Here is a 26,376-nt window from a genome sequence, read left to right on the forward strand (position 1 = left end):
TCCTGCCTTAGATGATTTTTGCTTATTTTATGTTCCAGCATTTTCATTTGCATTGCCTCTTTTGTAAGCGGTTTGTAAATCTTTAAGAAAGAATTCAAGAATTTGACTTAAATTCATGTAAGCAATTTGAGCTTTTTGTGACTTATTCTTATAAAAATATTTATCATATAACCTTGGATGTCAAGGTCGAGAAAGTCAAATAACTTATTTTTCAATCTTTATTTGCTTCTATAGTCATAGTTACATACCAAGTAATTAGTCCCAGAGGGACACAGTATATGGTAAAACTAGACATCTCTTTGTTATAGTTTTTGTTCCAATATTTAAGATTCACATTAAAATTTCCAGCTTGGAGAAATAGATTGTATGCCATGTTCTTGCTCAAAGAAGTCAGTAAGTCAGACTCTTGGTAGCATACTGACAAAGAACTGTTATTTTGTACCCTCATGCAATGAGTGTAATGAGAGTTTTTCCAACCAGCATAATGTTCTTTATTACAAGTGAGCATGGTGAAGATCACTGATACAGATACATGTCCATCTTGCCTTAGAACTGATCAATCTCATGACCTGAACTTTGTGTAAAGTAAATTACATGGTGGATTTTCCCAGTCTGACTGAATTTGAAAATGTATACTTATTTATGCTTGAATGTATACAAACTTTAAAGTCCAGATAGACTTAATAAATAATATTTATCTTGTTATTTTATGCATTTTAAGCATTTACCTTGAAAGAAAATAAATTTCTAAGTTAATAAAATAGTGCAACCAAATCTTTTATTTTTTTCTCATTAGACTGAAATAATAAGCCAAGTGAACAAAAAATGTCAATAAAAGATTTAGCATGAAACATAATTTCTCAGAAGATAATGTTAGGGATATAATGAAAATATCACCTTGCTTGTAACTGAATTGCAGAAAATCAATGCATTTACCTTTGAAAAGCAGAGGTATTCATTGCTTCAGGCTCCAGTCTAGGACCTTAGGCTTGGTGCTGCTGGTCTTATAGAGATGATCTTCTGGTTTGTTATGAATGAAAATGGAAGAATCTCTCTGGAAGGAAAACTCAGGTAATTTCTAACTCAACCATATCTATTCCATAGTGTATATGGAACACAATGCTAGTTCTGCCTATCATTCTTTGCCAGAGTAGAAAATAGGTTCCAAATAAAATAGTCATAAACCCCAAAATAAGAATGAAATATTTAAAATTATAATTCACTTAACTAGTGAAAACCGAACACATTATCTTCTTTAGTTGGGAATTTGTAGTCATCTTTTGCATACTGTATTTAGCCAACAACCAAATTTTAATTTTAATTAGCAGACATTAAAATATAATTAGCAAGTAACAGAATAACAAAGCTAGAAAAATTCATACATATCAAAGGAAGCAACATTTTTTTAGCCATAGCAAAAAGTGTTCTTTCATGAATTTAGGGACTCATGATGACCACTTCACCTTCCCCATATCCCCTTCCCAGGCAAATTTTATAGAAACAACATTGCTTTTTGACAAAAATGATGATGATACAGGAATGGCTGTCAAAACGAGAGCACATAGATTCTCAGTCAAAAGATCCTCAAACCCCAATAAACACCTTATATAAAGGAACATAGCAAATTCCAACACAGCATACACATAACAAAATTAATTCATTTATCAGAGACCAATACAATTTTGAATATGCATTTTCCAGAAGGAAGCAGGGGGCAACAGAAGCCACCTGCAACTGTCAAGCCTGTGGAAGTGAAACAATGCATTACAAAATACCCACTATATAGGAATTGTAAGTGAAAAACAAATGTTTTATCCAAAAAGAAAGTTAGTTGATGGTCCAACATATAGATATTTATTTGTATATATTTATATAGAGAATGATAAAAATCAGCTTGCATGAGGCTCAGAGTCTATCTACTTTGAAGTTGTATCACACATACTATAAGCAATTACAGAATTTGTCATTTGTGTATACAAGAATTGCAAAATGACTTAAAATGCACTGAAATATATACTGCTTAAAATGTCTTCATATAAACCTCCCAGGATTTACAGGGATTGGCCATAATCAGCATTTGCCAGCATGGAATAAGAACTACAATCAAGAAAAAGGAGACAAGCCCAAGAAAAGGGGGAAAATTTAAAAAAAAATTCTCTTATTATTTCTTATTTAAAATTTTTATTTCTTATTTAAATTATTATTTCTTATTTAAAATAATGTTGTTGACTTGCAGTGTTGAAAGTTTTGTTCTTGCCCCCAGCCAGGAGTTTTGTTTGATGATAGTTTATGTTCTGTAGCCTTTTGATCTCTGCTTACTTTCTGCAGATAATGGGTCTTTAGCAGGAAATCAGTGGTGTCTGTGGTAAATATTCACTATACCGAGGACGGTCAGGCCAACCCCTGAGCAGTCAATGAGATGATGCTTTGAGTAGCCGAAAGAAAAGGAAAAATATAGATCTTGCTATTAGAAAATGTTCTATCACTTCACACTAATTCTCTTGAAATAAAAGATCAGTGATTTGCCCAAGAAAATGTTATGAACAAAGCGTGAGATAGCCTCTTCGTTTATGCTTCGGAAAGCAGGCGCTCCTTGTGTAGGTAATTAGAGTACAGTGGGTGCAGAGTGGTGCTTGGAGTTTAGGGTCAACTTTGCTGTCCGCTCCGTAGATTTTACAGGCGATTTGCTCTTTGCTTTAAGAAGAGAAAGTGATATTGGAAAAAAGTCAGCACTTTAGACTAAAGCAAAGCACCCTTCACAAAGCCACAGACAAGAAGCAGGACAGAAAGTCCATGGCTTGTAGCTATCCTCGCACCTGCGGAAGAAGTTATAAGATATTCGCTCATCTCGAAGATTTCCAATGCTCCTTATTAGGCTGTTTTAAACACATACATATATATATTTAATTAGCTCGCCAGCTTGGCTCTGGTGCCCATGAATGTCTTGGCATGCACTGCAAATAACAACACATACAAAGTATTTCAGTCCCAGGAAGTGGTCTTGTTTGCTTTGTCTGTTTTCAAACCATGCCATTTCATGGTTGGGAACACTGAGAGGAACAAATGCAGATACTTTTTTTCTCAAGCAATTCTATGAGGATTATTCCCTATAGTTATTTGGTTGTTCCTAAATGGGTGTCTAAAAACACATCCCCTGTTCTACCACTGCAAGCGTAAAACCACAGGAGGTGAAAACCAAACCAAGGGCAGCAGGCTTCTCAAGGGCAAGGAGAACAGGTTCTGGAGCGTGTGCATTTGGGCATCTGCTTTTAGAGGAAGAGCTTTTTCAACTTTTTATCCTTAAAATCTGAAGAAAATTTAGCACTATCAAGAACTGGACATGTTTGACAGCTCTCTGAGACTACATAAGGGAGGGAATGAAATTGTCCTTTTGCATTTTTCTTCACATATTTTATCCATGAATGTAAATGATATACCTTTACTAGTAATTATCATTATTGATAAGAAAACAAAAATGTGATGGACCTTAAAGCATTTCTTTTCTTTCTTCCTTTATTTTAATTCAAGAAAAGTTAAAAGGGTTTGAAGGGAGTGAAGGTAGGCAAATTCAATCTTTTGAATATTTCAGCTCCACATTGGTAGTGATAGAAATTAAGGTGAAAGCACACACTCTCAAAAAGTTACTGTAGAGTAAATATTTAGGGTTCTAAAGGGGTGGTTTAGCAGACTCACACTAATGTTTCTAGTTAGGTTACTTAAGTGTCACCATTGATTTGCCTTTGTTTAGGCGGTGAGTCATGTACTTAACACAGAAATCTATGACTCAAAACCCAAGGTCAGTGGTGGGTCTCTGGAGCATGTTGCTTCACTCAAGCTGGGTGACAAATGTTAAAAATGCAAAAGTAAAGGTACAGTCCACGTGTGGCTCTAAATATAAAGATTATACAAGGAAAATAGATACAATCCATGTAGAATCACTTGCATCAGAGCCAAAATTAAATATGTGCCCTTGTTATCTTTGAAGGGAGACTCTTTGACAGGAATTCATTTAATTAAAAGAAAGAAATTCATGTAATTAAAAGAAAGAAAGAAACAAAATGATTACATGACTCCTTAAATTGCCAGTAGTATTTGACACAAAGTATGTATGATACTGAATAAAGGTTTAAAAATGCTAAAAACAATAAAACCAAGGAAAATGATTAATTCTTCAAAAATGGTATTTTGTGAAATGTTTCCTTTTCAGTATAAGCATTGCAGATTGGCTCAAACTTGCTGAAACTGTGAATTATGTGCCTCTTTTCTCAACTAATCAACCCTTCACAGGAGATGTCCATCATTCCTGAGAATGATGAGATTCGAAGGGAACAGCTGCCATTCTGACACAACATTTTCTATTATACTGTGTCCAGTATGTGCAAATTAAAACAAAATTTACATGGGCAGTATAACTGCAAACAAACCCAATTATATACTGTACAGAATATGTTAAGGTTAATATTTTGAATTGCCATCAGATATGCAATAAACCACTGCAACACATAACGTTTTTTTCAGATTGTAATCATTCATCCACTTTAGGCACTTGCATTACTAGCATATTGTTCATTAAGTGAAATCTATTTCTGTCAAGCCAATTATGTTTTTTTTCCCCATACAGTAAATTCTAGAACAAATCTGTTCTGTCATCAAATCAGATTGTTTCTCTCTTCTTTCTAAAGGTTTTATTCATGTCTGGAAAGAAGGGATATGTGCTTATTCATCTTTGTAACCCCAAAGATTTCAACAGTGAAATCTGAGACTCGAAAATGATATACTGTGTCCTATGTAATTTTAAAAAATAATCATCATAGTCAATTTCATTTAGATGCACACTATTCTGAATATATAGGGCTTCCCAAGTGGCACTAGCGGTAAAGCCAATGCAGGAGACGTAAGAGATCTGGGTTCAATCCTTAGGTGGGGAAGATCCCCTGGAGGAGGACATGGCAACACACTCCAGTGCCTGGAAAATCCCATGGACAGAGGAGCCTGGAAAGCTATGGTCCCAAAGAGTCAGCCACAACTAAAACAACTTATCACACACAAGCACACATTCTGAATATAACATTATTGTCTTATCAAACATGCTATGGTTTATTCTAAAGAAAATTAAAAAAACAATACTTTTTTTATAAAGTGCAAACTTTGGCTACTCATGCTCTATTGTTGTTATTGTTTTGGAATGATGAGATTCAGGATTGCAATCAGGAGTCCTGACTTCTAATTTCCTCTGCAGCCACTCACTTCTGAAATCTCAAAAAATGTATTTATTTCTTTGATGTTTCCTAAAATGAGCATAACAATTGTTTGCATTTTATTGTTTTATATATGTTTTCTCATGAGGAGGCCAGAAATTGTATTAGGTCATCTGTTTTGCTTTATTTGGTTTCCTTTCGCTCTGTGCTCAAACCAAGCTAAGATGATCTGTTTTTCCCTAAAAATGATCATTCATTTAAGCAACTCTTCCCCTCAGATAACCTGTATTCTGCTGTGTCTGTTCCCACTGAGCAGCTGTAAGCTCTTTCTCCTCTAATCTTCCTGGTGATTCTGGTTTTGCCTCTCTTATGGCCTTAACAGGGCTCACATTGACTTATAACTCATTATATTTGTATCTTACCCCACCGATTACACTATAAACTCATTAAAGGCAAGGATAAAATTTTAGGAATTTTTTTAATATTCTCAAATTGTAAAGCAATGCCTTGAGTCTTTAAACTTTTGCCCCCACCACAAAATACCCTGTAAAGAAGAAAGGGAGATGCTATTATCTAAATTATGGCTAGAAAATGTGCAGATAACATGCTTCGATGAGGAGCAGTCTAACAGAATCTGAAGATTTTTCTCTGATTCAGAATGTGATTTCATGATGTCCTTTGACTTCAGTGCAATAATGATGCCTTTCATTTGTTTTTATGTTTAAAGATTCCTCAGTGCTCTCTCAGGTGCAATTTCTCATGCCTTTGTAAGGTAGGGTGAAGAGGGATTTGCTCCATTTTGTAAATGGAAAAGTCTAAGAAGGCTTCTTAGAAGTCTCATGAGTACAGGCAAAATTTAGCTTTCTTCTTCAGTCCTTTTTGTTTCTGGTGATAGCGCATCACACTGCCCTCACTGGGATGTGGATAAACAAGACCGCTGCCCAAGACTGTGTCTGTGACAAATGAGTTTGGCCAATGAGAAATAGGAAAGAAAAAAGCTTCAGATATTTTATCTTCGCTATGCATAACAATTATTTCAGAGAATAACAGAAAATTCCATCTACTTCTTTTATAAGAAACAAGACAAAATAAGAACCTATCACAACAACACGGAGTCGCGACCTTGGAATCCTTGGGGATCAGGTGGAGAAGGAACCATTTACCCACATTTTCAGTCACTGCCTTCCTCCTGCCTTGATTAACTCAGCACAGCGTCTGAACTGGAAAGCCTGCCTGGCCCTCATCTGTTTGCCAGATGGAAGGACTTGGCTCCCTTTTTGCACCTTCCTTTTTAGATGGTTCCTTCTGAACTGCCTTTTTTTTTTTTCACCCCTCTCCATCTACAGCCATGAGGGTGGAAGACACTGGGCAGATTGAACAAAGCAGCATCCTCTCCTTCGCAGCAAACTGGAAGATTCAGCACCTACCATGTGTCAGGGAATACATATACATGTGACATACAAATATTGTCTTAGTTTATCCTCTCATTAGGCCCATACAGTGAACACACAGATTAGGAAAATGTAACTCAGTGGCATATAATAACTCAACCTAGGTTACACAGTTAATAGATAATTAAACAAAGGCACAGAAATGAGGGCACAGCAGTGCAGTCAGATCAACTCACAGTCTGGATGCGCTTTTTTCTGAAACCCCCTCAGGCATTGCAACCTTGCCTCACTGCCTCCACATATGAGATTAAGATGTGAAGCTATTATTTAAATGTACAATAATCTTTTCAGAGAAAATACAACTGGCTTTAGGGAAAAACATAAACTTTCCCTAAGACTGAACTGATAAGTATTGGATATGAAAACATCAGCTTCTTTGTTTTCCTAAACATTAATAAAGTTTGTTTTGTGCCATACAGTATGCCAAATGTCTGATGATATAATATTATTTTGAAATTTTCTATTATAGTCTTTTAGATCTTAAAGTTTCCTCCAAATTAATTTAAATATTTGAATGAGATGTGGTCCCACCCTTATTCTTACATCTCCTCTTCTTTCTATGACCTCTTTTCTATACTTTTAATCTAAATTTGATAGCCTGGAACCAGGAAAAGTTAAGTTGATGTTCAAAGTACCACCATTAGTGGTGGGAAGAGAAAGACAACCAAAGTTTCTGGCCACCAGGAAAGATATGGGATATGGATATTTAATTCAGAGAAGTAAGTAGAACATTGAGACAACTATCTAGATAATTTATCACATCTAAATCTTGCCAGCTCTTTAAATATCCTCTTTCTCTGGGCTGGGATTGTCTTGATGGATTAATTTCCTATGTGAGGACAACTCTTGGTTTTGATATGGGGAAGAGTTGCAATTCAGGGCACAGATCTACAGATTTAGGTATAATCCTCATGGGTTCTTCTTCTTGTTTGAGTATCTAGTGGGATTAAAAGGAGCAAGAAAAGAGAAAGGACACAACTTATGTCCTGCTGTGGCTCTCTGATCTGGCTCCAGAATCTTAATTTTCTCAAAGTGAATATTAGTGATGCTTATCCCATGAACAAACTTAAAATGGAAATTTTCCAATAATAAAAGAAGCAACACTGAAATAACTGTTTTGCCTGTGAAGAGGCCTAGGTTACAGACAGGCCTTGACTAACCTCTTTTTTATTATAGGTGTCAGCTTTACGATATGAAAGTAGCTGTGAGAAAATTTGAGCTATCTTTTAATGCAATTTTTATTCAGGTTTTCACATACTAAACCACGACTTAAGGGGAAGGGTCAAATAATAGGATGATTTTATCCTATAATTTTTTGAAAAGAGTATCTTTTTATTAGATTCCTATGGAACTAGTGCCAATTTCTTATAGAGATCCATTTTTTAAAAGAAATGTGCTTCATTTTGACCTAATACATAAATCGCCTATTTTGCCCAGGCATGTTGGCAGCAGCTGTTTAAATTTCCTTTCCCGCTTTCCTTTAGTGAGCAGATTTACACCTCTCTTCTAGTTATGAGGCCTCTTGTAGCTGAGGGAGACAAGCACAGCTGCCCATGTACACAAAGGTCTAGGTGACAGGGTGCAGGAGTGATACCCCATTCACAACAGAAGGTCCCAGACTTTTTTGTTTACAGCAGGCTTTTGGGGTTCCTACTTTCTACAGCAACTCAAGAATGGGCACAAAAGCGAAACTGCCTTCCGCCTGCTAGGACCACAGTGCATCTCAAAACAGCACATTTTCACTGTAATTGATTCATCCAAGTAAGAACTGATCCTGATGCATATAGGGTGATGATTAGGACAATAGTAGCTAATATTTCTTTACCTCTGACTGTGGTCCCAGGAGGCTGACACAATCATTCTGCTGATTAAGGAACTGAAACTGAGAGGGTTTATACAATACACTGTTTGCTCAGAGAGTAGGTGAAGGACTGCTACTCAGGAGTTCTGTCTGAGGCTAGAAACTGATTTGCATCTTAACAAATGTTTGTCTGAGCACTTAAAGAAGCACATTCAACTCAAGAATAATCTATGAGGACAACTGGTGCCAAGGTGGGATGGCTTTGCTGAGGGCCTGTGGGCCAGAGTTCTGATCCCATCACACTTACATTACTGTAAGGACAGTGTCCTAAGGGTGCCCCTAGCTTTTGCAATTTGCTTTATTTCAAGCACTGAGAGTTTAACCTATATTGGATCTTTTAATGCAGATAGGATTCTGAATTCATACAGAAATGCTCTCTCAGACTTTTTTGAAGCATTCATATGAAATAAAACACGGTTAATATGTATAAAATCTCCCAGAGTATTGACTTTCCTTGGCACCCCTGGTGACCATACCTCTGCTCATCACTTTGATCTCCTTCCAAATTGGGGGCTCAGTTAGTCATATTATAGAGAGGAAAAGTAACTGCATGAAATTTTATTTAAAGACTTTATATGTGCTTGATTTATTTTATCAATATAAATTTATCAAGATAACACCCATTATGTTTAGACAAATAAGAATAATTTGATGGTCAGATTCTCCAACCAGCTCCCAGGAAATTAGATATAATGCTCTTAATTTCAATGCTACTAGCAATTTCTAGGGACACCACTTTCACCATAGTGCTTTTAATATACATACACACATATGTGTACATGTGAGTTTTTTTGTCATAAGCTTCACAATTACACAAAACTTTTACTTTGCTTTTGTTTATTTGTTCAATGTATTTTCTTTGTTTTCTCTCTCAAGAGCTGTCTGACACTGGCTTATTTTTAAATTTGGGCAATCTCGAATATCTTTTCCTTATGACAAAAATAATAAATTATCAGTGTACAAATGTTATCAATACAAACAAAATAATCAGATAATTTGATGGGCATTTTCATATTATTTCTTGTTATTTTCTATGTGAATATCTCAGATTGACTTAAAATTTAGTATTCTTTATGTTTTCACTTTAAAGTTCTTTGTCCTGTATTTTTTCACATTATATTATATATTGGTTCTTTTCTAATTTCATTAAACTTTCTTTGAAGACATGATTCTAGAAGGTGCTTACTATCCATTGTATGGTTTTGCCATGCTCACTGGGACACTTCTCGCCTATTGGTCCTGTGAGTATTTCCCATTGTGGGCAGAGCTCTGTGATATGCATTCCTGTTCACAGATCTGGGTCTGCCTCTTTCCTGAGCTCTTTGGATTTTCCTCCCAGAACATCATCTCAGGGCCAGCCTCAAGCCCTGAGACCAATCTTTCTTGCCAATTTCCCTCCAGAAAGGAAGTATCAATTCACCCTGCAAGCAATGATACAGCAGAATACCTGAGTCACTGTAACCTTCCTGGCATGTATTGATTATTAAGTGAAAGTGAAAGTTGCTCAGTTGTGTCCGACTCTTTACAACCCCATGGACTATACACTCCATGCAATTCTCCAGGCTAGAATACTGGAGTGGGTAGCCTTTCCCTTCTCCAGGGGATCCTCCCAACCCAGGGATCGAACCCAGGTCTCCCACATTGCAGGCAGATTCTTTACCAGCTGAGCCACATCTTTGCCAAATTACATGTGTCAAATTTTCAAAATTGACTATGGATTTGACTGGGAATGCAACGAATCTACAAATACTTTTGAAAAACTTGACATATTTCCAGTACTGAGATTGTTCATCCCAAAACAGCATATTTTCTCATTTATTCAACCCTAAACTCTTCTAACAAAGTGTTCTAATCATTTTTATATTTATACTATTTATTTGCTATTCCTTTAAAAAATTAGATATGTTATACCCTTTTCTTTTTACTATTGAGGATTATATATTATGCTGCAAATATTTTCTATCTGGTTATTGCTGTCATATGGAGAACTGATTTAGGTTTATATCTTTGCTTTGAGCTTATCAATATTGCTATGCTATGCTATTACATGATCACTTTTGATATCTCTAAGTCATTTAGAGTGGATTACATAATCATTTGCATTTCTAAAATGGACATTTTTCCCTTCTTTCCCTGAGTGTTAGACACAAATATTTCCTTGTCTGTTACACCACTTATTAGTTACACTTGATTTAATCAAACAAATGTTTTAAATTATTTATAGTACAATGTTATTTTCATTTGTATATTTTGTAACTTTAAACTTTCTTTAGTAATGTTAAACCGTCAGGCCTCTGATTTTATGCTAATCTTCCTGTGTCAAATTTCTCTTTTCTGCTCAGCTCTTAATTTAAGTTCATTTGGATATGTAGCCTAAATTGTACTCTTTTTTTAAGTTTATTAAATAAATTCACCTTTAATTATTATATTTTAATACATAAGATATTATTGTATTTTACTATTTTAGAGCCTTCTCTGTTTATATTTATGTTGCTTTATTGCCCTCTTTATGCATGGTTATTTCAGAGAACCAAAAAGTGACGACCTCACTCATGTGCCAGGTAATCTGATAGATGTTTAAAATATATCATGACGCAATGCTAAAATGTTATTTAGGGCACATGTGTCACTACCTCAATTTTATAGATAAAGACTCTGAGGTTCAGGGAGATTTGTATGCAGCTCACTCAACAAACACAGTATCTAGGAAACAATGTTATCTACTACTACTATGCCATTCTTATTATAAGGCTCTAAATCCATTTTGCTTTTCTCTCTTTTTAAAGCTTTTAATAATATTCTTGTTTATGTTTTCAGATGCACCTGTGGGGGTTGCAAAGAGTCGGACATGACTCAGAGACTTTCATTTTCACTTTCCATAGTTATTTTGTGATTTAAAAAAATTTCTGAGGGTCTTTTCCGAAAGCTTGAATTTAATTACAATAGCACACAGTGTGTATAACTTCAGCTTCCATAAACACATTACTTATTCAGGTCACAGCTCAAAGTCCTAAAAATCCTTTGGAATTTTATTATTTTGTAACCAATAAAGTCAACCATCTAGTTATAACCTTGGTCAAGACAGTTGGTGGCTAATGTGGTATGATTATGTAGTGGACAATTTATCATTAATTAACGTCACTGTGACAGAAGAAAAAAAGGAAGCTCTGAAATTACGAATAAAAGGTAGTCAGGAACGAAGACCCATTCTCCCTTCTTTAGCTCATCACCTACACACAGCCAACTACTTGTCACTTATCGAGAGTTGATCAGTGACATGGTCTCTATGTACATAATTTCATTTAATTCTCAAAACCATGAGGATCATTCCTATTTAATAACTGAGGAAGCAGAGGTACATGCAGCTGTGAGTGATGGACATGAGACAAGAACAGTCTAATAACTGTGCCCACCACCTCCCCTGGTGAGAGAACCAGCTGGTCTAAGAAGCATGTTCCCCTGGATTTCTGCCTCTTTGGCACAGATGTAAAGAAGCTGCCTGCCAATGACGGAGACGCAGGAAACGCCGGTTCGATCCCTGGGTCGGGAAGATCCCATGGAATAGGAAATGACAACCTACTCCAGTATTCTTGCTGGAAAATCCAATGGACAGAGGAGTCTGGCAGGCTACAGTCCATGGGCTCACAGTCAGACACGACTGAGCAACTGAGCACGCGCAGCTGAAATGAATACACCTGTCAGGCTATAGGTGGCAGCAGTGTTCCTTGGAAGAAGGAGCCCTTGCCTTTCTTGAGAATTCTCTCTATTTTGACCAACAGAGTGAGGTCTTTCCAGCACCTTCTCAACCCTTTGGTCATCTATCCAAATAAAGCTCCTCTGGCAGCTTCCTGAAACCTTAAGGAGAATGAAATCATTCGTGACAAGATCTTAAAACACTGGCAAATTCTGCTTCATGGCTCCTCAATCACAGAGCCCTAGTAATCACAAACGAACCTTGCAGAACACTTAAGTGTTCATGCATTGAAAAAACTCTTACAGCACAAAATTGAGCCTTGGTTTTACAGACCCAGCTAGTTACTGAATTTCAACCAGTTAAGTTAAATATAGTTTACAGGAGAATTTAGCCAGTACAGACTCTTACTCTGCATAATTCAAACTCAAACATAGCTCCAGCAGATCCTTTGACCTGTATTATCCAAAGCATTGCCTCAAATCTATTTTTCATCTTATTCATGGCTGCTTGATTTACATAGCAGCCATTTAACTGATAGAATTACAATGATCAAATTAATTTAACCTGTGTAAGCAGCCAAGTTAGATCATTAAACCAAAATCAACATTGAGGTCTGGATTATACATGTGGCTCTCTACCTGGATGTCGTGCATCATTTCCTCATATTTTAACTCAGGAAAATAATCTCCAGAAAGACACTGAGCCCCTCATCTACCTCCCCTCACCAGCTCTGAAATCTGTTTTAAGATCATTTCTCTATTTGACCACTTTTGGAAAGCTGCTGCATTTGTAAGCCAGAGAGGAGCTTCCGGAGCCCTTGGATTCTAGCAGCTGGAGCAGCAGCTGCCTCTCAATGCTCAGGTTCACATCATGTTGAAAACATAACAATCATATTTCTGAGTTCAGAGAATCAGTATTCCTGCTGAGCAACCACACATGGAAACATGACTACACCTTAACTATGGCCAGTTTTCTTATGAGTGCCAGCTTGAAGAGAACAGTTTCACAAAAGTCCAAAACAATACTGGAGAAAACAATAACAGAAGACCAGTTTCTAAAAGTGTATTTTTTAGTTGCACACACATGCACACACATCTCATAGTACATAATGATTTTTTTTCTCTCACTCATAAGAACTTTTTAGAGAGAATGATTCTCATAATTAACTGCACATAAAAATGGGTATTTCTGCTTCTAGACTCAAGACATTTGTTCTGGGATATGAACTTTTTAATAAGCTTCCTTGTCAGTCTGGCACAGGACATCTGCACTTTGAAAAACACTGTTTAGCAGTCTTGATCGTTTTTGAAACAGAGGCAATGTAATCGATTTATGCAAATATAAGAACAAAGAAGACAAAAACAAAGTTATATCTGCCCTCTCTCTCTTCATTTTCTCCCCAAACAAGACATCCACTTGTCCTAGACACTTACAGGAAGGCAAAAGAAGGGGTGATCGTTGTAGCCAAAAATTCATCTTTAGGGTGACTACTATTTTGTCTGTGTGTCAGGTTTCCCAGAAAATGGGACTTCTACAACTGAAAGGAGGAACGCCCCAGGGAAAAGGATACAATGAGGACTTCAAAGTAAGTGTAAATAAGTTGCTGTGGAGACCTGAATGAGGAAACAGCCAATTCTGACTAAGACAACAGGAGAAAGTTTTATAAAAGAATCTGCATTTGAGTAGAGTCCAAAAAGAGGGAAAGAAAACGTCATTTTCAAAGTCACAGAGGTAAGAAATATCTGAAAACATTCAGAAAAGAGCAATTTAGGGTTAGGAAATCAGGAGAAATAGCTTGGAAATGAGACCTTGAAAATCTGTGATGGTGCTTTGGAAATGATAATTATTTAATACTTATGTTCTGTTGTGACGTGTTCCACATATTGAGATTATGAGCATATTCAAGATTTCCTCATTACCTGTGATGGTGTTATTAAGAGAACTGGGGAACACCAGAGGAAGAATATATATATATATATATATATATATATATATTTTTTTTTTTTTGGTGAGAAAGCTAAAATAATAAATTCAATTTTTGAATATTTAGGGATCTGATCTAAATATTTATTGCCATGAAACAAGCCACCCTAAAACCTAGTACCTTAAGACAACAATTTATTATTATGTCTCACAGGTCTGTGGGATGGTCACCTGGGGCTCAAGTCAAAGGCTGGCTGTCTTCAGTCAGCACCATGTTTCAAGGCAGTTGTACTTGGTGCTCAATGGCTGGCTCTAAGGCCACAGCAGAGACTGCCTATTCTCTTGTAGGAAAGGTCTGGAATTGGCTGGTGAGGTATTACTCCTTCCTATCTCATTGTCACGGCAGTCACAGTCCAGTCCAGGCTCAGGGTGGGCACAAGAGGCACATGTGTCAACAGCTGCTGTCAACCACTGTGCAGGGGCTCTGCTCTGCACAGGGATCCTAGAACAGACATGGCGGTGGTGGTGGGGTTAATGGGAACAGCAGGAGCCCTGGTCTGGCTCTCCAGAGGGAAGTCAGGATCAGACTGTCAATTTGTTAGGGGAACCACTGACCAAAACTACCTGCCTTGGTCAGGCACAACAGTAATCACTTGCATTAGTTATCTTACAACCAGAAGTTCTGGTAAGGAATGTGGAACTAACAAGCTACCACCGACAGGAAGGATTTGGGAAAGGTCAAAAGAACAGAGGAGATATCAGTTCATATGCCAAATGACTCATTGGAAAAGACTCTGATGCTGGAGGGATTGGGGACAGGAGGAGAAGGGGACGACAGAGATGAGATGGCTGGATGGCATCACTGACTCGATGGACATAAGTCTGAGTGAACTCCAGGAGTTGATGATGGACAGGGAGGCCTGGTGTGCTGCGATTCATGGGGTCACAAAGAGTCGGACACGACTGAGCGACTGATCTGATCTGAACTGATGCCCAATCTATGAGGTCCTACCACCTCCCAGAATCCTCCTCGCTGGAACCCATCTTGGCTGAGTGATGTGCAAGCCACCAGCAAGGACCCCGAGTCACCAAATATGGGCCAAACAGGATGATTGGCCACAGACAAGCCGGCAACTAACCCCATTACCATAAGCCCAAGACTGCAAGTCATGTGGCAGACCTTCTCCTGGGTTCTCATACCTCACTGCTCTCCACCCAGGTGCCCCTTCCCAATAAAGTCTCTTGCTTTGTCAGCACTTGTGTCTCCTCAGACAATTCATTTCAGAGTGTTATACAAAAGCCCACTCTCAGGCCCTGGAAGGGGTTCTCTTTTTTGCAACAGACTGAGAAATTTTCTGAGGAAAACTTAGTAGTTGAAACCATAGAAATGGATGATACTGGAACACTGAGAATGGGAAAAGAACTACATTTAAGAGAGGAATTTAGTTGGAGAAGTCCACAGAGAGAAAGGGGAATGCTAACAGTCAACTTGAAGGGGCCAGAGGGGAGTTCAGGACACCAGCAGCTGAGGGGTGGGGCTGTGGGTGTGACCTTTAGGGGTGTAGCTGCCAGGCTGGGGTGGGACTGGGCCAGGCTGCATTCACACCTTCATTGGCTTGTTGGCAAGGGGATGTGTGGAGAGGGGATCCATAGAAGAGAGTATAGACTGGGTGGGGAAGGACAAAAGTAGGAAACTGGGGTGGTGGTGGATGGAGGGGAGGTTTGGCTTCTGTATGAAGTAGATGTTCTCCATGAGACAGAAAGAAATGAGTAGAGAATGATGTAGTTTATTGAGGTACTTGGGGATCTGTTCTCAGTGCTGCTGCTGCTGCTGCTAAGTCGCTTCAGTCCTGTCCGACTCTGTGCAACCCCATAGACGGTAGCCCACCAGACTCCCCTGTCCCTGGGGTTCTCCAGGCAAGAACACTGGAATGGGTTGCCGTTTCCTTCTCCAATGCATGAAAATGAAAAGTGAAAGTGAAGTCGCTCAGTCGTGTCAGACTCTTCAAGACTCCATGGACTGCAGCCTACCAGGCTCCTCTGTCCATGGTATTTTCCAGGCAAGAGTACTGGAGTGGGGTGCCATTGCCTTCTCTGGTTCTCAGTGCAGATGGAACTAAACCAGTTCATGCTAGAATCAGGACTTGTTACCCTAAGACATTCTAAATGTTAGTTATGGCTACAAAGATTGGAGAAGAGAAAAACCTAAGGAACTGCAAAAGCCAAGTTCTATTTATTTGCTTTATGATTTTTCTTCAGTATTTTGGTTCTAATTGTGGATTATCAAATGTAGGTAGAATTAAAAGAATTAAAAATAAACACCATAAAGATACAGCTCAATTGGATAGTTACATGTGCATTAGCTTTTGAAAAAAATATCTGGTAAAGTAGCTATATATTTTGTGATATACAGATAATAAAAGACTATTTTTCCATATTTTTAACATAAATTTCTGCTCTAGGAAAATTGAGTAATTTGAATGTTATAATATATATTCAGAGTTATTTTCAGCTAATACTTTTCCTTCAAAGAGAGACAGAACTACTTTGACAGAAAGAAGTATGAATTAGGAACTGAGTATTTCAAAATAAATAGTTCAGTCAACTAAGTAAAAACTGTGATGAAAATAAAAGGCCAACAGCCCAGCTTTTGGTAACAGGTTGGTATTATAATGTCACAGACACCATGGATGACACATGCCTTCCTATATCAAGTGAAAAAACAAAAGGCTAATATAACTCTTGGTCTGTAAAGGCAAGATTTCAATTATTTTGTCTTCATCATATCTTGCCTTTAATAAAACAGGAAAGCAAAGATGCATGGTCAGTGTAATTTACAAATATTTTGTTTTCTCACAAATGAAAATATAAAAACGATTAACTCTTTGACGAATGGAAGTATGTCTTCCATTTTTGTATCATTGTGCTTGGCATACAAGTTCTCGAAAGGATGGAGAGTGAATAAATGAAGCATGGGTATTGAAATCAGCTTTATTTGAATATAACCTGAAAAATCATAAAGTGAAATTACAAATCAGGATGTGGGTGTTAGAGGAAAGATTATATAGATATTTAACCCCAAAACTGTATCTTATGCAATAATTGTGCAAGCACAGAGACTTACACATGAATAAAATGAGTGGCTGGGCCACCATAGCTTCTGCACTAGAAGTTAGAAAATGTTAAATGTATATAAAATATTTTCCAGTATTCAATCATAGAAGAAAATAGAAATGAAAATTTTTAATGTGTTTCAGATTAACCTTTGCTACTGCTGATAATTTTTAATGGAAATAGCTTTGGATGGATACAGGCTTGCATAAGCAGTACACCCTGTTCCTTTAGAAGAAGCAATGGGTGAGGCTGATGATGGGTGGAAAATGAGTGGTGATTTCTCTTTGAAATTTGTTAGATTTGTATAGCCTTTGCCACTTAGCACCAATCAGACTAAGAAAAAGATATTAAAATAAAATGAATCTTTTTAGAGTATATTATTCAATCCAAAATGTAAAGAATTTAGAAATAGAACTTTTCATCCTATGCTTAGAATCCTTCATCTGGGATAAGTAATCTGATTCCACAAAATGGATTTATGATTTCTAGCCTGGAATATTCTATGCAGGCTAATAACTTCAGTTCCATGATTTGGAGTCCTCATCAGTTAGGCTGTAAATTGTCTGCTGAGTGTGGCCTCTGAAATTTTGCATATAGCATTTAGGTTCTTATTTTGACAGTGAGAAAGGGACGAAGACAATGTCTCCAAAAGTATAACATCTTTACCAAATAATGGCTAAAAAAATTTCTACCATTAGGTGTGTGTGTGTGCATGTGTGTGTATATGTGTGTGTGTACACATGTGTATATATTTTTTAACTTGGTTTTTTCCTTTGGGGGACAAAAGAGATGATAAAGAAGAAAATGAGACAAAGTCACACAAATATGGCTTCAGAGAAGCTGTCTCCTTTCAGTATGGCATAAGGTGCCGTAAGCAAGACATGCTGGGATAGCTGCTTACCTACATCACAGGGACCCTTAGTCAAGCTCACAACAAATAGTCTCCATTAGCATATGAAGCCTAAGGAGGAATCTAGGGTGGGATATATTATTTTTAAAATATTGTTTATAAATAAGTATTTAAAGATATACACATGCACACACATGGGCTTCCCAGATGTCTCAGTGGTAAAGAATCTACCTGCCAATGCAGGAGGCACAGGAGACACAGATTTGAACCCTGGGCTGGGAAGATCCCCTGGAGAAAGGGAAGAAACAGCAACCCACTCCAGTATTATTGCCTGGAATATTCCATGGACAGAAGAGCCTGGCAGGCTACAGTCCATGAGGTCTCGAGTTGGACGTGACTGATAAATATATATATATATATATATATATATATATATATGTACATATTTTTTAATTTTTACATATAAATGTAAAAATATATTTAAATGTTTATTTATATATAAATCATCCTGATAAAATGATGAAATTTTAAAAATCTAGTAGCTAAAAAGAATTTGAATGTTAGCAATATAATTTTCTATTACAATAGTAGTATCAATAATTCTTCAATGATAAACTATAAAGAAACAAACTCAAAACTGAGAAATTCAATATTTTATGCTCCCTTCATCCTATAATACTGCATCAAGCATTTGAACAGGATGCAGAACAGTCTAGGGTAGTGTAAGGTACTGCTCATTCCATGCCAAGGTTAAAACTTCAGTGAGTTTCCATTGGCTGAATCAGTGCATAAATTAATGCTATTCAGAACAGCTTTAACTTGTACAGCTGACTTAGGAAATGTGTGACTAAGCTTCTAAATTGGCATCGAAGCCACATTGACAGGAGCTGCCTTATCACTGTACCACTTTCTGCCTTTCACCCCGCCTTACTTCCTCCTATTACCATAATCACTTTCATCACAGGCAGCTGAAGTTTCTCCTTCAAAACAGAAGCCCTTGGTAACTGGTCCTGCTTAAAGCTATGAGTCTCTGAAAATGTGGTGTGTCTCTTTCATTTACATGATGATGAAGTGAAAGTCTCTTAATTTGGGTCATTATCAACACATAAATCTGTAGAGAAAATGAACATGTATTTACAATGCAACCAAATGCACATGATTTATTGTGCTTATAGTGTGTAAATACAGAAGGAAAAGAAGTCCAGCCCTCAGATTCCCTGGACATGAGGCACTGCCAGCAACTAATGGGGCAATTCACACCTTCAGGAAAGGTCAGCCTCTGGCTCTCATAGCTCATCCTCATTTTAACTGAACTTGCTCTCTAATTTTAGAGAAACCATCACACATAAATCTGTCTACACTGACCCATCTTCCTGTGGAGGGTTTGTGAGTGGTAAAATGGGTTTCCATACCTGATTGTGGACTTTGTTTGGGGATTTTGGCTACCTCTTGAGGGCTGGAAGTGGAGGGCACTCGCTGGTTGGCAGAGCTGTGCATACTGCTGGGAGCTGCCACGGAGACATTCTTGCGAGGTTTCATATCCTGCAGCCACATGGGTGAGGCCTCGAAGGCCTGCATCCTCCGGGCGTGGCTGTTGGCGTTGACTTTTAGGTAGGCCTGGGCTTTGTGTTCCTGAAGCTCTCCATAATTGGCGTCGGTCACCCTGCACTCATATAAGCCTTCATCCTTTTTCCTCACTTTGGAAATCTGAAGCTTGTGAGAGATGTCATTGCCTTGGACTTTCACTGTCTGAAAAATTGTAGGTAAAAAAACAAAGTGCTACATCAAGTGATTTGGTTTCCATATCTTGTCCTGAGCTTGCTAAGGTTGGAAAATTAAAAGGTCTTAATGGCCTCACAGCCACAGTCAGAAAGCTTTTTATTTCCTCAGCAGTCTAATTAGAAGATCTTATTTATCTTATTCTATTAACACCTAGATTCACAAGATCATGGAAACATGAGTTTAGTCCAGCTGAACCAGATTCCATAAGCCACATGGTTGGCATTTGGTACCAGCTCTACCATGATCCCATCAGGGGACTGGCCTCTGCCAGGTGAGCTCAACTGAATGAAGCAGAACCTAATGTGTGCATAGTTTACAAAGCCTCTCTTCTTCACTGTAGGCTACCTACCACTCTGAGAGATCACAAAAACATGCTGTTGGTCACAGCTGAGTTTAAGTGGGAATGTGCTTTTAATCCCCACTTCAGGATGATTACTAAACAGACTGGCAAAATAGACTTGGATAGTAAAGTTTTTACTCCAGCTGTTGGTGCAGTCTGACCTATAGTCATGGGGTGGCAAGACTCAGGGAGCAAATGAATATCACCTGAAATCCTATGACTCGGAATATATGCCCCTGCTACCACAGGGTCTGTGTGCTGTTGGAACTTGAGATGCCATTAATTAAACACTGCTTTGATTTTCAAAATAGAAACTGACTCTCACTTCTGATATTGTTTATACCAGATTAACACCAATATATATATGGTAATATATAATATACAAAATTCTACATAATATGCAATAGATCTATAAGCATTTTTATCAGAAGAGGTAGATTTGATATACATCATATTATCATATTATCCATGACTGACAACGATGGACTTCATATGACACTCAAGATCTGGATTTGGATAATTTCCAAATTAATTTCAAAAGACAAAGAAGAGAAGTGAGAAGGCAAAAAGTTATTCCTGTACTGGGCATTACACTTTCAAACAGTCATAAATAATTTAGAAAATCTGGGAAGTGTTCATCTGGTTTTTACATATAGAACTGTATATATAAACAGTTTTCAACATCTGAACCATAACCGTAAGTATGCATTTATGTACATGAAAATTACATACAAATATTATTAAGACTGTAAAACTAATGGGAAATAGTAGTTTCAAATATATTTTCAACTGGGTGTCCTGATAATGTTGGGGTAGTCAGAGTGCTTATATATTGTTATTATTCCATTTTATAATATACTGAGGCTTAGGGGGTTGGGGTCAGTGCTTGTCAATGTTGACTATACACTAGAATCATCTGAGGAGGTTCAGAAAATACTCTCATTTGGATTAATGCAGAAACACTCTGCATCTTTCCAGGGCAAAGCTCATACTGTATTTTGTAAAAACTCACCTGGGAATTAAAATTAACTGCTGGCTTAGGATCTATGTTCAAGGTCACATACCAGGTGAACTGGGAACACACTGCTTCCTACCTCTGTGTTTAGAGCTCTTTCCAGTTGACTAGATTGTATGAACTCTGGGCATTGATAATGCTGTTAGCAGTTGTGTGCATGACTATGCAACTAACTGCATGTTTCTCTAGCTCAAAATGTGTGAGGCTGCTTTACCACCTGTCTTTGGAGGATTGGGGTATGGGTGAAAAATGAAAGATGAATAGGAAATAAACAATCTATCTAATTATATGTGTATATATAAATGAACATTTAAGAAAAACATCATTAATTACTGATCTTACCAATAAAGCTTTTCTAGCACTGTTGGAAAACAACAGATTCTGTGATATAAGAATAATTAAATTGAAAGAATCTAAAAAGTCAGTGAGTTTATGAAAAGAAATTGGGAGTTTCTGGTTTGTATCTTATTTTTGATATTTTCTTCCATGCTGAGATTATATATTTAGATTAGAGAATTTGATTTTATTAGCATATTTTTACATTACTATGATGTAACCCCAATATTCTATTACTTTATATGTGCTTAAAATAGCCTCAGAATAAATTTCCTTTTAAAATGTGATTTTCAGATTCCTTATACACATATTACTTCTAGTAATGGAAAGTTGTTTACTAATTATCAACAAACTAAATAATTCTATTAGTATAAAGTGATTCTAGATGGCTTCCTCTGAGGTATAGTAAATTTTCTTTCTAATTTCAGACAATTATGAGCAGTAATAACCAGCAGAGTAGAAACACATCTCTGTATTTTCAACAGGTTAACCTCCTCTAACAATGCTTTTATATTTATATTGGCTTTTGGTCTTATATTACATGATTTTGAACACTGGCATTAGAAATGCCAATGCCATTTAAAGTTGAGTTATTTTAATTACAACTTCAACTCCCTGTTGGACGCTTTAATTTTTTTTTCTGCCTGGGAAGATTTTCATCTTTTACTTGCTATTGAAGGATAATTATTGGTATAAATAAATTATTAGTATTGCTGCCTTTTACTGTTATAGTTAATAAAAGCAAGAAAGTGTCACATTCCTCTTTGGGTGAAAAATGATTCCCAAGTAATTTTTCAAATATTTATACCATTATGATAAATAATTTTATTGTATGAATTCTAAATCTGCTTCAATGTGTTTGTACCCAGTGAGGTAAGGTAAGACAGAGCCAGAGGGCTCTTGTCCTGCGTGTGCAAATTTCCTCTATTGGGAACGGTAAGTATAAACATTTTTGAAAACCGAAATTCACTAACTGGTGCCCCGGCCCGAGTGCAGCAGTTGCATTGACACTCACGCTGATCTTGGTCCCATCTCCGTCAGGGTCCCGGTCTGGCAGCAGCTCAGCCTGTGGGGAGGAACGGGGAGCGGGGCATACGGATGCTCAGACCTCGCCCAGCCGGAGCCCTCCGCAGCGCAAACCCGGAGGGAGGGGCGCTGCCCTACCCACCAGGGGACCAATCCCTGTGGCTGTGCTTGGGGACTCGGGAGCGGGAGCGGGGATTAGGGGACAGGGAACTCTGGGGGTGGGGCGGGGGGTGAGGAATCTTCGAGGGCGTGCTCGGACTCTGGGGACTGGGACTGGCAAACTCGAGAAGCTGCATTCGGGTCAGTGCCCGGGGTGCGGGCGTCTGCGGGGGATGGGAGACCTGGGATCTCGGTGACTGCATTCTGTCATTCCCTGCTGTCACTCCTACAGACCTTCACTCACCCCCGCACATCTGCAGCCTCTTTTGCAGAACTACCTCCTTCTCTGTTCAGACCCTCGTTTCTCTACCCGCCCCCTCTCCTCTCCTCCCCTCCCCACCCCCTCTCCACTGGGGTTCCTCCGTCACTCCCCATTCCCTTTTTTCCGTCACCCCGTCTCTCCTTTCCCCATCTCCATCCTCCCTCCTCGGTCTCTTCCCACCTCCTCTATCCCCTTCCATTCCCCCTCCTCTGTCTCTCCTCCTGTTCAGTCTCCCCCTCCTCTCCATCTCTCTCCCCGCTCCTTCCCTCTGCGTCTGGCAGAGATGGTAAAAACGCAAGGGGGTGGGGGTGGGGGTGATGGAAAAACCGACAGAATTTGTCCCCATCCCACCATACTGAAGGGATAGCGAGTGTCCGGGGATGTATCGACGCAGCAGTGCCATCTAGGGCTGCTGACAATGTCCAGTGCTAAAAGGAGGAGTCTATTCCCAGTTCTTAACCGGGAAAGACTAGACAACCTGCTTTCCCTTGGTTTTAACGCCGTGTCGCCAGGACAGGGTTCACCCCTGGCATCCCTAGGCGTCATCCTTGCCGCCAGGTGAGCCACGGGTGTTCCCAGGGGCGCCCCAACACCATCTTGGCAGAGATTCCGGCTGGACACTCAGGAGTCTAAGTCAGTGAGTGGGCCGGACACGAAGCAGGCAATTCGGGCGACGCAACTCTGCTACCTGTGCCCCGGCCACATCGGCCCCAGGCTCCAGGTCCTCCGGCCCCCGCAGGAACCACCACTGGATCTCCAGGTACACCGAGGCAGAGCCGCTCTGGAAAGCGCAGGACATCTCCACATTCTGCCCCTCGGTTGCTGTCACATTCCGCGGAAACTCGGTAAATTTTGCTGCAAAACAAACGCACCCTTTTGGAATACGCACTCCACTCTTGACAGCATCTCTTGTGAGCTCACTACATTTTCCTGGGTCTTTAAAAAAAAAAAAAAAAAAAAAAAAACCCTCTATGATATCCCAGAGGCTCCCTCCACCGTTTTCCTTGGCCTCTTTCTTGTCTTATTTTTGGTATCAAGCCTAAATCATTTTGTTGTTGATCAAATCCAGATAATAGAAAGGTTAACAAGCTTTCCAATAACTCCCCTCTGCTAGCCAGGCTGCTCATAGTTAGATACAAATACCTTTTGTCAGACTGCAGTATTCCCCAAAACTTACTGAGGGATTCAGGGAAGTACATTTTACACATATCTGTCAAGCTGGTACATGAAGAGAGCCTCTTATGTCCAGGTTTCTGAACAATCTGTGACTAACTGGATGTTCCATGAAATAGAGAAAAGATCACGATTATCTGTCAAAATTTACATTCCTGATATATATCACAACACATTAGCAGTTGTGATTGGAGGGCTACAGCATTGAAACAAGTTGCACACTTTTTTAAGCTGTGTATATTTCTTTCTTTCTTTCCAAATTAACCTTCATATCTGTTCCCAACAAGCTTTTGTATTGTAAATTGTCATACATCATGGGATGTAAGAATCACACACCTGGGCTTGGTTCAGATTAAAGATTGTTATAAAGTCACTAGAGATTTTTTTTTTAGCCTTTTCATTACAAATCTTGATACTGCTAGTTTGCAAGATTCATGGAGCTATGGTGAAACTCACAAAAATATGTTTCCTCTCTCCCAAAGGCACTTCCCTAACACAGAATGCGTTGGATGGTTTTTCTTATCTTGTCTAAGAGACACTCTGAGAAAGGCTGATGATTCCTTAAAAGTCTAGGACAGATTTGTAGCTTAAGGAAGTGTACAGCTACAATGCGTACTCATGGGGAGGAGGACTGGGGGGCTGCAGGGTCGATTTAGGGTGGATGCACTTTGCCCCCACTTTTTAAAGCAAGGCGCCATCAGTGTCTCTTTTAAAAATTTATAAAATCCCAACATGATCTCTACTGAAATAGAACTGTATTTATACTTAGAGGAAACGGGAGATGTTAAGAAGACATTCTGATCTTAAAAGGACTTTTCCGTTGATGGCATTTCTGTCTGCAGAAGTGATGCAGTCTTCTGGCAGCAGAGATGTGATCTGTTCATGGTGCTGAAATGATCACTGCAGCCTGCGAAGTCCTGAACAACTGGATTCAGCAGGCTGCTGCTGCTTGTAATGCAAGTCGTGCCTTTTTATGGGTCCTCAGAGGAGTCTGTCCTTTGATAAACACACACGCAAACGAAGTCACACGGACACAGAAAAACGAAACTCTAAACCCATACTGCCTACATAGAGGAGGGCTCGCCATGGAGAGACCCCCATGCTCAGCTCTGTTTGCGAAAATAATGTATGCAAGAGTCGTTACCCTGTGCATGCACATAGAGGGAACACACACACACACACACTCATAGCTCTGTGTTTGTGCTCACCGAGGAACCCACCTCGTTGTCAGTAACCAACTGTATTTTCTCTCAAATCTAGCTGGGCTACTATTAATAAACTTTAAAGAAAAATGCCAAACAGAACACTATTCATTGTTACTTGCTAAGAACCTGACTACATCTGCCTGGCCGTTCTTTGAACGCAAAGACACACACACACACACACACACACACACACACACACACACACACCGCGAGCAAATGTATACTTGCCAGTGAGCACAGACTTACCTTGAGAAGAAAGCCCTTGCTGTACATATAAAACGGAAAAGAAAACAAATCCAACATATGCCAAAAAGATCCCCATCATTCCAAAAAGTGTAAGGTTGGCGGGGTGGGGGGGGGAGGTCACATGGGTGTATCCAACAGCCAAAAAGCTTCACAAGAAAGGAATGCCACTGTCCGGCAGGCTTGGTCTCAGCGCCCAGGGTGTGGAGCTGCGAACATCCCGCCCCTCGCCTGCTTGGACTGCTCTGGGGACCCGGAGCGGGGACTGGGAGTTGGCGGCGCGGTCGAGGGCTGGATACTGGGCTCGGCTCTGGCGGGCTGCGCTTACACACCCGGACCTCGGCGCGGAGTAGTGCTCGCCGCTCGGCTGCCCGCCTTCCGCTTCCTGCGGCGGGTCCGGCGTCAGCCCGCGGTGCGGGGTGCGGGGCGCGGGGCGCGGGACGCGGGGACGGCGCGGGGCGGGGGCCTCGAGGACTCGCGCCCTCTCCGCTCTTCGCGCCGCGGCGCCGTTAACTCCGTGCGCGCCGGGCCGCGTTCGGTCTACGCCTGAGTTCCGGAGAGCGGCGGCAGCGGTCCGTCCCCAGGCGCTGCTTCCGGCCAACTGATCCTCTCCCGCCTCAGTGAGTCCCGGCGCGCGGACTGCGGCGGGGCTACGAGGACGGGGCCGGGGCCGCGGGCGGGAGGATGGGGCTCGCCGGGAAGGAGAGGGACGGGACTAGGCGAAGACACTGCGCCGGGGCGACG

General features: G+C 39.5%; 1 protein-coding gene across 4 annotated transcripts; it reads right to left on the reverse strand.

The window, feature by feature from the left end:
• Positions 1–756: 756 nt before the first annotated feature.
• VSTM2A (V-set and transmembrane domain containing 2A) lies at positions 757–26,376 on the reverse strand. 4 transcript variants are annotated; one of them, XM_019959541.2, is made up of 5 exons: positions 25,636–26,297; positions 23,700–23,866; positions 22,580–22,630; positions 19,504–19,840; positions 757–2,694 (listed from the first exon to the last, which is right to left on the reverse strand). In XM_019959541.2, the coding sequence occupies exons 1-5, from the start codon at positions 25,712–25,714 to the stop codon at positions 2,606–2,608; spliced, it is 723 nt and encodes a 240-aa protein (XP_019815100.1). In that variant the 5' UTR covers positions 25,715–26,297; the 3' UTR covers positions 757–2,605. The 4 variants fall into 4 exon arrangements, with proteins under 4 accessions (XP_019815100.1, XP_019815103.1, XP_070643511.1 ...); XM_019959544.2 differs by lacking the exon at positions 757–2,694 and adding an exon at positions 2,701–2,816 and having other exon boundaries at positions 25,636–26,364; XM_070787410.1 differs by lacking the exon at positions 757–2,694 and adding an exon at positions 2,823–2,954 and having other exon boundaries at positions 25,636–26,359.

Source organism: Bos indicus, chromosome 4 (genome assembly GCF_029378745.1).
Source record: "Bos indicus isolate NIAB-ARS_2022 breed Sahiwal x Tharparkar chromosome 4, NIAB-ARS_B.indTharparkar_mat_pri_1.0, whole genome shotgun sequence".
Lineage (NCBI taxonomy): Eukaryota > Metazoa > Chordata > Mammalia > Artiodactyla > Bovidae > Bos > Bos indicus.

Bases quoted from the DNA above. Each gene is read 5' to 3' on its own strand.
- VSTM2A (XM_070787408.1), bottom strand. From the start codon at position 25,714: ATGATGGGGATCTTTTTGGCATATGTTGGATTTGTTTTCTTTTCCGTT. The intron at 23,867-25,635 runs GTAAGTCTGTGC...TTTGTTTTGCAG, and splicing joins GCAAGGGCTTTCTTCTCAAG to CAAAATTTACCGAGTTTCCG. The intron at 22,631-23,699 runs GTAGCAGAGTTG...TCCTCCCCACAG, and splicing joins CCGATGTGGCCGGGGCACAG to GCTGAGCTGCTGCCAGACCG.